The 12,879-nt window shown below is 53.1% G+C and overlaps 1 protein-coding gene across 1 annotated transcript; it reads left to right on the forward strand.

The window, feature by feature from the left end:
• The first annotated feature begins 1,571 nt into the window (after nucleotides 1-1,571).
• LOC144595434 (dynein heavy chain domain-containing protein 1-like) lies at nucleotides 1,572-6,706 on the forward strand. The gene is made up of 2 exons (XM_078402936.1): nucleotides 1,572-1,826; nucleotides 6,299-6,706. Exons 1-2 carry the CDS (start codon nucleotides 1,755-1,757, stop codon nucleotides 6,641-6,643), a joined length of 417 nt encoding a protein of 138 aa, XP_078259062.1. The 5' UTR covers nucleotides 1,572-1,754; the 3' UTR covers nucleotides 6,644-6,706.
• Nucleotides 6,707-12,879: the final 6,173 nt, after the last annotated feature.

A 12,879-nucleotide genomic window follows, 5' to 3' on the forward strand; every position in this document is an offset into this window, starting at 1 on the left:
CCCCACACCCCATCTCGCTCCCCCCACCCTCCCATACCTCCCCCCATCTCCCCCCACACTCCCCCCCCCACTCTCCCCCCCACTCCCCCCCATCTCTTCCCTCTCCCCCCATCTCTCCCCCCCCATCTCTCCTCCTCCCCCCATCTCTCCCCCCCCCCCATCTCCCCCACCCCCCATCTCCCCCCACCCCCCCATCTCCCCCACCCCCCCATCTCTCCCTCCCATCTCTCCCCCCCATCTCTCCCCCCCCCCATCTCTTCCCCCCCCCCCATCTCTCCCCCCCCCATCTCTCCCCCTCATCTCCCCCCCCCATCTCTCCCCCCACCTCTCTCTCTCCCACAGACGTGGCCGTGTACCGGGGACACTTGCACGACGCCGGGGACGAGGCGGCGCTGAGCGGTGTCCTGCACCACTGCCTGCGGACCGGCAGCGGCGGCGGATCCGGCAAAGGCATCGCCGACTTCCTCATCACTCGCCTCACCGGCTCCACGGGTACTGCCCCCCCCCCCCCCGACCACCCTTCCCCCCCTCGACCACCCCTCCCCCCCCCTTCCCCCCTCGACCACCCCTCCCCCCCCTCGACCACCCCTTCCCCCCCGACCACCCCGGGTGTGCGCGGGTACGTGGGGTGCGCGGGCACGTGGCGGGCGGGGGTGCGCGGGCACGTGGGGGGGCGGGATGCGCGGGCACGTGGTGGGTCGGGGTGCGTGGGTACGTGGCGGGCGTGTGCGCGGGCACGTGGCGGGCGGGTGCGCGGGCACGTGGCGGGCTGGGTGAGCGGGCACGTGGCGGGCGGTGTGCGCGGGGCACGTGGCGAGCCGGGGGTGCGCGGGCACGTGGTGGGCTGGGTGCGCGGGCACGTGGTAGGGAGGGGTGCGCGGGCACGGTGCGCGGGCACGTGGCGGGCTGGGTGCGCGGGCACGTGGCGGGCGGGGTGCGCTGGCACGTGGCGAGCCGGGTGCGGGGACGTGGTGGGTCGGGGAGGCGCGGGCACGTGGTGGGTCGGGGAGGCGCGGGCACGTGGTGGGTCGGGGAGGCGCGGGCAGGGTGCGCGGGCACGTGGCGGGCGGGGTGCGCGGGCACGTGGCGGGCTGGGTGCGCGGGCACGTGGCGGCGGGGGTGCGCGCTCCCGGTCTGATCCCTGCCATGTCTAGCAGGTGAGCTGACGGCCGCGGACATTGACGGCCGCATCGAGCTGATGCCGAACCGCACGGAGACGGCGGCCGTGGGAATCGGGGACGGTCTCCGGCAGCGACTGCGGGAAGCGCGCACTGTCGTGGCGAGCCGGACCCTGGCGCGCACACAGTCGGCGGGAGCGCGCCTGGACGTGGACGCGGACGCGGCCCGGTTTGTGCAGTTGGTAGACGAGGGTCTGGAGCGGCTGCAGGAGCTGAGCGGCGCGGTGGCGGCGAGCGACGTGCACGCGCCCGGGAGCGCGCAACCCATCCACTGGTTGGTGGCGCGGGAGCGGCGCGACCTGCAGCTGCGGCCTTCGGGCGCCGCGTGTGCGCGCTCCGCGACGCCGTGGACGCGCTGAGGAGCGCGCACACCTGCCTCCCGGGCACGCGCCCGCTGTGCACGGGCGCTGGAGCGCGGGCGCGTGCCGAGGCCTGGTGGCGGGGAGCGCGCCGACCCCCCTCCCTTCGCCCTCTGGCTGCAGAACGTGACCGCCACCGTCCGGCTGCTGGACGTCTACGTGCGCGCCCCCCGCCGCCTGCTACAACCTGTCCGCCTTTCATCGCCCGCGGCTGCTGATGCTCGCCCTCCGCCAGGCGCGCGCCCGCGACGACCAGCGCGCTCTCGACACCTACCGTGTACGCGCAAAGGTGAGTGCCCGCCGCGTCCCGTCCTCGCTCCCTCCTCGGGTCCCGATCCACCGGCACAACAGCATCTAACTGCACCTCACACCGTGGACAGGAGCAACATGCGGCACACACAGAATCTGGCATGGGGGATGCTTCGGCTCCATGCTCTCCACAGATGCTGCCTGACCCACTGAGTTACTCCAGCACTCTGTGAAACGTCACCTATCCATGTTCTCCACAGATGCTGCCTGACCCACTGAGTTACTCCAGCACTCTGTGAAACGTCACCTATCCGTGTTCTCCACAGATGCTGCCTGACCCGCTGAGTTACTCCAGTTTTTTGTGTGTATCTTGGACATCCTTGTAAATGATCCGTCGTGTGTCGGGCGTGAATGTGAGATAACAGACACCATTTTATACAGAGGGTGGTGGGTGTCTGGAACGAGCTGCCAGGAGGTATTTGAGGCAGGTCATGATAACAACATTTAAAAAACATTTAGACAGCTACATGGATCGGACAGGTTAGAGGGATGTGGACCAAACGCAGGTAGATGGGACATGTTGGCCATGTGAAGGCAAGGCTCTTTCTCTCCTGTAATCTCGAAACGAAACCAAACTTCTGAGTGAGACGGTAATCCCCTTGTTCACAGTCAACATGGGCCATCGATGGGACCGGTGTGCTCGAATCCCTCGCACAGAGGTTTCAGATTCCCACAATGCTCTCCTCGCACATAGAAAATAGGTACAGCAGTAGACCATTCGGCCCTTCGGGCCAGCACCGCCATTCAATATGATCATATAAGAGAATAACTGCAGATGCTGGTACAAATCGAAGATAGGTATTCGCAAAATGCTGGAGTAACTCAGCAGGTCAGGCAGCATCTCAGGAGAGAAGGAATGGGTGACGTTTCGGGTCGAGGCACTTCTTCAGACTAACTTGTCAGTGGAAGAGCATTGTGGGAATCCAAATCAATACCCAGCTACTGCTTTCTCCCCATATCCCTTGGTTCTGTCACCCTAAGAGCTAAATCTAACACTCTCTTGAAAATATCGAGTAAATTGGCCTCCACTGCCTTCTGTGGCAGAGAATTCCAGATTCACAACTCTCTGGGTGACATTTTTTTTTCCTCATTTCAGTCCTCAATGGCCTCCCCTTATTCTTAAACTGTGACCCCTGGTTCTGGACTCCCCAACATCGGGAATTTTTTTTCCTGCATCTCGCCTGTTCAATCCTTTAAGGATTTTATATGTTTCTATAAGATCCCCTCTCTTCCTTCTAAACTCCAGTGAATCTAAGCCGTCAACCCAGACTCATCATTTGTCAGTCCCGCCATCCCGGGAATTAACCTGGTGAACCTACGTTGCACTCCCTCAATAGCAAGAATGTCCTTCCTCAAATTAGGAGAACAAAATGCTCAATCTGCCCTTCCTGTTCTTGCCACCAAAGTGGATAACCTCACATTTATCCACATTATACTGCATCTGCCATGTATCTGCCCACTCGCCCAACCTATCCAAGTCACCCTGCAGCCTCACAGCATCCTCCTCACAGCTCACACTGCCACCCAGCTTTCTGTCATCCGCAAATTTAGAATTGTTACATTTAACTCCCTCGTCTAATCATTAATATATATTGCAAATAACTGGGGTCCCAGCACCGAGCCTTGCGGTACCCACTAGTCACTGCCTGCCATTCTGAAAAGGACCCGTTAATTCCTACTCTGCTTCCTGTCTGCCAACCAGTTCTCTATCCATGTCAATACCCAACCCCCCAATACTATGTGCTCTAATTTTGCACACTAATCTCTTGTGTGGGACCTTGTGAACGGCTTTTTGAAAGCCTTCACTAATCTTTCCTCTTTACATATCTAAAGAAGCTTTCAGTCAGTTTTTATATTCCCCGCAAGCTTTCTTTCATGCTCCCCCCCCCCCCCCCCCCACTCTTAATTAACCCCTTTGTCTTCCTCTGTTGAGTTCTAAATGTCTTCCATCCTCCAGTTTGCAGCTTCCTTTGGCCAATTTATATGCCCAGCCTCATTTCCTTACGGATTTCCTAAAATTTGAGAAATCAACGTTCATATCACTGGGTCCTCAGTGGAATATGAGGTGCTGTTCCTCCAGTTTGCATGTGGCCCCACTGTGGCAATGGAGGAGGCCCAGGACAGGAAGGTCTGTGTGGCAATGCATGGGAACGGGAGTTAAAATGGTTTGCAACCGGATATCCAGCTGGCCTTGGCAGACCGAGATCAAGTGTTCACTGGGTCCACGCTTAGTCTTGTCGATGTACTGGAGGCAGGAATGACCCATGATGAGCGTTTGTCGGCACTGGGCCTGCACTCGCTGGAGTTTAGAAGAATGAGGGGGGACCTCATTGAAACTTACAGAATAGTGAGCGGCCTGGATAGAGTGGATGTGGAGAGGACGTTTCACTGGTGGGAGAGTCTAGGACTAGAAGTGATAGCTTCAGAATTAAAGGCCATTCTTTTAGGAAGGAGATGAGGAGAAATTTCCTTAGTCAGAGAATGGTGAATCTGTGGAATTATTTGCCACAAACGGCTGTGGAGGCCAAGTCAGTGGATATTTTTAAGGCAGAGACAGATGCTTGATTAGTACGGGTGTCAGAGGTTACAGGGAGAAGGCAGGAGAATGGGTTAGGAGAGATAGATCAGGCAAGATTGAATGGCAGGGTCGAATGAGCGGTCGAATGGCCTAATTTTAGTATCACATGATCTTGTGAGGCCACATCAGGAACAGCGGTTATAGTAGACGAGGTTGGAGGTGATCCTCTGTCTCACCTGAAAGAACTGTCGGGGTCCCTGCATGGACTCAAGGGAGAAGTATAGATACAGATCAAAGAGTCATAGAGCGAAACAGTGTGGAAACAGGCCCTTCAGCCAACTTGCCCACTCCGGCCAACATCGCCCAGCTACACTAGTCCCATCCAAACCTGTCCTATCCATGTTCTGTTCCTCAAACGTTGGGATAGTCCCAGCCTCAACTACATCCACTGCAGCTTGTTCCATACACCCACCACCCTTTGTGTGAAAAAGTCCCCCCTCAGATTCCTGTTAATCTTTTTCCCCCTTCACCTTGAACCTATGTCCTCTGGTCCTCGATTCCCCTACTCTGGGCAAGGGACTCTGTGCATCTACCTGATCTATTCCTCTCGTGATTTTATACACCTCTATAAGATCTCCCCTCCTGCGCTCCAAGTAATAAGAGTCCCAGCCTACTCAACCTCTCCCTGTAGCTCACACCCTCTAGTCCTGGCAACATCCTCGTAAATCTTTTCTGAAGCCTTTCAAGCTTGACAATATCTTTCCTGTAACACGGTGCCCAGAAGTGAACACAATATTATAAATGTGGTCTCACCAACGTCTTGTACAACTGGAACATGACCTCCCATACTCTTGACTGATGAAGGCCAATGTACCAAGAGCTTTTTTGACCACCTTATCTACCTGCAACTCAACTTCAAGGAACCATGCACATGTACTCCTAGATCCTCTGCTCTACAACATTACCCAGAGGCCGACCATTCACTGTGTAGGTCCTGCTCTGGTTCAACGTCCCAAAATGCAACACCTCACACTTCTCTGTATTAAATTCACCAACCATTCCTCTGCCCACCTGGCCAATCGATCCAGATCCTGCTGCAATCGTTCACAACCACCTTCACTATCTGTAAAACCACTAACATTTGTATCATCAGCAAACTTGCTAATCTTGCCCTGTATGTTCTCATCCAAATCATTGGTGTAGATGACAAACAATAACGGGCCCAGCACGTGTTACATCTCCTGCGGTTGCAGGGTCAGGTACCTGGGAGAGGGTGGTTTGGGTGGGAGGGGATGTGTGACCTAAGGAGCTCCAGAGGGAGAGGTCCCTGTGGAAGGTGGAAAGGGTGGAGTTTGAAGATGTGACAGGCGTTAGGATCACATTGAAGTTGGCGGAAATCTAGAGATTACTGCCTTGAGATCATTCTTTTTAACCTGTTTCCCACCTCCCAATATTCACCCCACGGGACCTCAACCCATTTTCTACCCAAGTTGTTGTTACCAATGCTGCTCACCCACCTCCTTTAGAAGGTGACCAGCCATGGAATCGTGTGTGGCTCAGAATTCAGGGCGGCGGGCGGTAGCGCAGCGGGTAGAGCTGCTGCCTCACAGTGCAGAGACCCGGGTTCCATCCTGACCTCGGGTGCTGTTTGTACGGAGTTTGCACGTTCTCCCGGTGACCGCGTGGGTTTCCTCCGGGTGCTCCGGTTTCCTCCCACATCCCAAAGATGTGCGGGTTTGTAGGTTAATTGCCCCCCTGTAAACTGCCCCTCGTGTGTAGGGAGTGGATGGGAAAGTGGGACAACAGAGCTGGTGTGAACGGGCGATCGTTGGTTGCCATGAACTGGCTGGGCTGAAGGGCCTATCTCCGTGCTGTATCTTTAAGACTAACCTGCTGCATACCCGGGCATTTGGACGGTGTTTTTTCTATTCCAGGTGTTGAGCAGCTTCCTGCCCCCCAGCAGTCCGCCAGAGGAGGGGGTCTACATCAGCGGCCTAGAGCTGCACGGTGCACTGTGGGACAGCAGGCTGGGGGTCCTGCAGGACACAATGTCCAGCAAACCGTGCAGCTTGCCAGTGGTGTGGCTGAGGGCAGAGGAGGCAGAGGTGGCTGATACCCCCTCCCTCTACCCACAGTATGACTGCCCCGTGTACCTGGGGGCAGAGAGTGAAGTGAGGGATCTGACCGACACCAACATTATCACACACATCTCCCTCGCATCAAAGCTGGACCCGCTGGTGTGTGCTCAGAGACGTGTTCACATCGCCAGCACTCTCTGAGAGAGAACCTCCGGGACAACTGCTCAGAACAACATTTTTGATTACATAGCAATTAAAATATTTATATGGCATATGTGATTGGGGTTGTAGTTTGGTCATTTGTGACATGGACAGTGAAGGATATCCATCCATGCAGACACATTCCACAACTTCAATGACCAGAATTTCTTAATTCTGCCATACAGCACAGAAACAGGCCATTCGGCCCACCATGTCCATGCCAGCCTTGTTGCCCATCTACACAACTCCATTTTGCTTGCATTAGGATCCTACACTCTGCTGTCCTGCCCAGTGTCACGTGTGTGTGACTGACAGCAAGTTCCAGGCATCAACCACTCAGGCCAAGAATAACTTTCCCCTCAGATTCCCCTTTAAACTCCTTCCTTCATCCTTAAACCTCACCCTCTTATGTTTTTTCTATTTGTAACACAACTGGTCAGGACTGATAACATCTCGGTTTAGACAATAGACAACAGGTGCAGGAGAAGGCCATTCGGCCCGTCGAGTCAGCACCGCCATTCAATGTGATCATTCTCTCCCCCCACACGTTTTTGACCTGCTGGTTTCTCGTATTCTCTTATTTTAGAAACTGCATTTACCTGTATCTGAAACCTCCAGCATCTTTCCCAATATGGATTGTTTGCATCTAAAGCACTCATTCTCTTCGCATTTGCTGGAGGAACTCAGTGGGTAAGACAGCATCTGTGCAGGGAAATGGACAGGTGATGTTTCGGGCCAAGATCCTACATCAGGTACATGGACAGGACAGGTACATGGACAGGACAGGTACACGGAGGGGACAGGTACATGGACAGACAGGTACATGGACAGGACAGGTACATGGACAGGACAGGTACATAGATAAGACAGGACAGGTACACGGAGAGGACAGGTACATGGACAGACAGGTACATGGACAGGACAGGTACATAGATAAGACAGGACAGGTACACGGACAGGACAGGTACACGGACAGGACAGGTACAAGGACAGGTACATGGACAGGACAGGTACATAGATAAGACAGGACAGGTACACGGACAGGACAGGTACACGGACAGGACAGGTACATGGACAGGACAGGTACATAGATAGGATAGGCACACAGACAGGACATCTACATGGACAGGACAGGTTTTGGAGAAGGCAGGTGGGACTAGTGTAGCTGGGACATGTTGGCCAGTGTGGGCTGAAGGGCCTGCTTCCACACTGTAACTATCTGGACTGCGAGCCCCTTCATCTGGCCTCAGTCCTCATTAAATGTCTCCACCTGAAACGTCGTGTGTCCATTTCCCACCAGATGCCGTCTGACTCGCTGAGTTCCTCCAGCACTTTGTCTGTGCTGCACCTGCAGTTCCTCGTTGCAAATTAAAGGTTTGCCTCGTTGTGTGGATGCAGATCCCACAGAGCGGCTTGCAGAGGGGGATATTCCTGCATTTATCTTCACCAAATACCACCAAAACAAAACAAACGTGCAATCTTGTAGTTCACAAACTGCCCATTCCCAACATCAGAGACAGCACTTGTATTTAACTGATTACACGCCTCATTTTGTGCTCCTCTCCAAGTTCATCAACAATCTATTCAACCCACAAAATCACCATGGAACTGGCGATGAATAGATTTAGAAACATAAAAACCAGGAGCAGGAGTAGGCCATTCGAGCCAGCACTGCCATTTAAGAGTCTGAAGAAGGGTCTTGACCCGAAATGCCACCCATTCATTCTCTCCAGAGATGCTGCCTGTCCCGCTGAGTTACTCCAGTATTTTGTGTCAACCTGCCATTCAATATGATCATGGCTGATCATCCACAATCAGTACCAATATCCCTTGATTCCGTTAGCCCAAAGAGCTAAATCTAAATCTCTCTTGAAAACATCCAGTGAATTGGACTCCACTGTCTTCTGAGGCAGAGAATTTCACAGATTCACAACTCTCTGTATGAAAAGGATTTTCCCTCATCTCAGTCCTAAATGGCCGACCCATTATTCTTAAACTGTGGCCCCTGGTTCTGGACTCCCCCAACATCGGGAACATTTTCGCTGCATCTAGCCTGCCCAATCCCTTAAGCATTTTATATGTTTCTATAAGATCCCCGCTCATCCTTCTAAATTCCAGTGAATACAAGCCCAGTCGTTCCATTCTTTCAAGTCAGTCCAGCCATCCCGGGGATTAACCTGGTGAACCTACACTGCACTCCCTCAATAGCAAGAATGTCCTTCCTCAAATTAGGAGACCAAAACTGCACACAATACTCCAGGTGTAGTCTCACCAGGACCCTGTCCAACTGCAATAGGACCTCCTTGCTCCTAAACTCAAATCCTCTCGCTATGAAGGCCAACATGCCATTAGCACGGTAGCGCAGCGGAAGAGTTGCTGCTTTACAGCGAATGCAGCGCCGGAGACTCAGGTTCGATCCTGACTACGGGTGCTGCACTGTAAGGAGTTTGTACGTTCTCCCCGTGACCTGCGTGGGTTTTCTCCGAGATCTTCGGTTTCCTCCCACACTCCAAAGACGTACAGGTATGTAGGTTAATTGGCTGGGTAAATGTAAAAATTGTCCCTAGTGGGTGTAGGATAGTGTTAATGTACGGGGATCACTGGGCGGCACGGACTTGGAGGGCCGAAAAGGCCTGTTTCCGGCTGTATATATATGATATGATATGATAAGCTTTCTTCACTGCCTGCTGTACCTGCATGCTTACTTTCAGTGACTGATGTACAACGCACCCAGGTCTCCTTGCACCTCCTCTTCTCCTAATCTGACACCATTCAGATAATAATCTGCCTGCCTGTTCTTGCCTCCAAAGTGGATAACCTCACATTTATCCACATTATACTGCATCTGCCATGCATCTGCCCACTCGCCCAACCTATCCAAGTCACCCTGCAGCCTCATAGCATCCTCCTCACAGCTCACACTGCCACCCAGCTTTGTGTCATCCGCAAACTTGGAGATGTCACATTTAATTCCCTCGTCTAAATCGTTAATATATATTGTAAATAACTGGGGTCCCAGCACTGAGCCTTGCGGTACCCCACTAGTCACTGCCTGCCATTCTGAAAGGGACACGTTAATCCCTACTCTTTGCTTCCTGTCTGCCAACCAGTTCTCTATCCATGTCAATACCCTACCCCCAATACCATGCGCTCTAATTTTGCACGCTAATCTCTTGTGTGGGACTTTGTCAAAGGCTTTTTGAATGTCCAGATGCACCACATCCACTGGCTCTCCCTGATCCATTCTACTTGTTACATCCTCAAACAATTCCAGAAGATTAGTCAAGCATGATTTCCCTTCATAAATCCATGCTGACTTTGACCAATCCAGTCACTGCTATCCAAATGGGCTGCTATAACATCTTTAATAATCGACTCAAGCATCTTCCCCACGACCGATGTCAGGCTAACTGGTCTATAATTCCCTTTTTTCTCTCTCCCTCCTTTCTTAAAAAGTGGGGTTACATTGGCTACCCTCCAGTCCACAGGAACTGATCCAGAGTCGAGAGAACATTGGAAAATGATCACCAATGCAATCAGTCTGAAGAAGGGTCTCGACCCGAAACGTCACCCATTCCTTCTCTCCCGAGATGCTGCCTGACCTGCTGAGTTACTCCAGCATTTTGTGAATAAATACAGACGATTTGTACCAGCATCTGCAGTTATTTTCCGAAACCAATGCATCCATGGTTTCTAGGGCCACCTCCTTGAGTACTCTGGGGATGTAGACCATCAGGCCCTGGGGAATTATCTGCCTTCAGTCCCAACAGTTTACCTAACATCATTTCCTGGCATGTGAATTTCCTTCAGTTCCTCCATCACGCCAGATCTCAGTATTTCTGGGAGACTGGTTACCTCCTTAGTGAAGACAGAACCAAAGTATTTGTTTAACGGGTCTGCCATTTTCCAGTTTCTCCAAGATGTCTAGGATTGCATTGATGGAGGTGTTTGGCAGGAGATCCGATGCAACCAAGACACTACTTCACTGTGCTGTGGGCCCCAGTGCATTTGGCTCAGTGACAGCCCCAGGTTCTCTGGGCGTGCCGGGATAGCCCATGGCAAAGAGTGCAGATCACAAGGCCGAGGATCCAGACCAGAGCAAGCCTCAGCCAGCAGCTTCCATCCCACTGACCAACACACCAGGGTCACGGCTCCAGCTGCCCAGGGTCAATGCTGGCCACTGGAGCCTCCGTCGGCAGTTTGGCTGTAGTGTCCCAGGTTCATCCTGACCTTCAGAGCTGCCTGTGTGGGGTAGGGTACTGACATGGATAGGAAATGGCTTGGCAGACAGGAAACAAAGAGTAGGGATTAATGGGTCCCTTTCAGAATGGCAGGCAGTGACTAGTGGAGTACCGCAAGGCTCGGTGCTGGGACCGCAGTTATTTACAATATACATGAATGACTTAGATGAAGGGATTAAAAGTACCATTAGCAAATTTGCAGATGATACAAAGCTGGGTGGCAGTGTGAACTGTGAGGAAGATGCTATGAGGTTGCAGCGTGACTTGGACAGGTTGTGTGAGTGGGCGGATGCATGGCAGATGCTGTTCAATCTGGTTAAATGTGAGGTTATCCACCTTGAACAGGAAGGCAGATTATTATCTGAATGGTGTCAAGTTCGGAAAAGGGGATGTACAACGAGATCTGGGTGTCCTTGTTCATCAGTCACTGAAAGTAAGCATGCAGGTACAGCAGGCAGTGAAGAAAGCTAATGGCATGTTGGCTTTTATGACAAGAGGAGTTGAGTATAGGAGCAAAGAGGTCCTTCTGCAGTTGTACAGGGCCCTAGTGAGACCGCACCTGGAGTACTGTGTGCATATTTGGCTCCAAATTTGAGGAAGGATATTCTTGTTATTGCGGCGGGACTGTCGTATGTTGAAAGACTGGAGCGACTAGGCTTGTATACACTGGAATTTAGAAGGATGAGAGGGGATCTTATTGAAACATATAAGATTATTAAGGGATTGGACACGTTAGAGGCAGGAAACATGTTCCCAATGTGGGGGGAGTCCAGAACCAGGGGCCACAGTTTAAGAATAAGGGGTCGGCCATTAAGAACGTAGATGAGGAAAAACTTTTTCACTCAGAGAGTTGTAAATCTGTGGAATTCTCTGCCTCAGAAGGCAGTGGAGGCCAATTCTCCGGATGCTTTCAAGAGAGAGTTAGATAGAGCTCTTAAGGATAGCGGAGTCAGGGGGTATGGGGATACGGCAGGAATGGGGTACTGATTGCGGATGATCAGCCATGATCATATTGAATGGCGGTGCTGGCTCGAAGGGCTGAATGGCCTCCTCCTGCACCTATTGTGTATTGCAGGTTCTCTGTGACCGCGTGGGTTTTCTCCCACTTCACATGCGGGTTACTGACTGTAACCAAGGTAGTTGCCCTGCCTGAAGGAGTTTGTTCCTGGGGAACACAAACAGTCTGTACTTCAATCAGTTTATTTTTTTCTTTCTTTTCAGTAAAAGCGCAACATGTCCAGCTTAATGCTGTTGACAATCTCAACGTTTATACAAGAGGGCTGGGAGCGGCAACGCCTTGTGACGGTGAAAACCCTTGCACACCGGCACGCACACACACAAACACGCAAGCACACGCACACACACGTGCACACACACACACAAACACGCACGTGCGCACACACAATCACACACACACGTGCACACACAAACACGCACGTGCGCACACACACCTGCAAGCACACACGCACACCATCAAGCACACGTGCGCACACACACAAACACACACACGTGCGCACACACAAACACGCACGTGCGCACACACACACACCTGCAAGCACACACGCACACAAACAAGCACACGTGCGCACACACACACACACACGTGCGCACACACACACCTGCAAGCACACACGCACACAAACAAGCACACGTGCGCACACACACACACACACGTGCGCACACACAAACACGCACGTGCGCACACAATCACACACACACGTGCGCACACACAAACACGCACGTGCGCACACAAAGCAAATACGCACATGTGCACGCGCACACACACACGCGCGCACACACACCCGCGCGCGCGCACACACCCGCGCACACCCGCGCGCGCGCACACACACACACACCCGCGCGCGCACACACACACACCCGCGCGTGCACACACACACACACAACTTTCAGCCTGGCCCGCTGTGGTACGCGAGGAGCCCACACTGTTACACAGTTCAATATATAGACGTCGTTAAGGGTGCGTGACCTCATTCA

The sequence above is a fragment of the Rhinoraja longicauda genome, chromosome 7, assembly GCF_053455715.1.
Source record: "Rhinoraja longicauda isolate Sanriku21f chromosome 7, sRhiLon1.1, whole genome shotgun sequence".
In the NCBI taxonomy this organism is placed as follows: Eukaryota; Metazoa; Chordata; class Chondrichthyes; order Rajiformes; family Arhynchobatidae; genus Rhinoraja; species Rhinoraja longicauda.

Bases quoted from the DNA above. Each gene is read 5' to 3' on its own strand.
- LOC144595434 (XM_078402936.1), top strand. From the start codon at position 1,755: ATGCTCGCCCTCCGCCAGGCGCGCGCCCGCGACGACCAGCGCGCTCTC. The intron at 1,827-6,298 runs GTGAGTGCCCGC...TTTCTATTCCAG, and splicing joins CCTACCGTGTACGCGCAAAG to GTGTTGAGCAGCTTCCTGCC.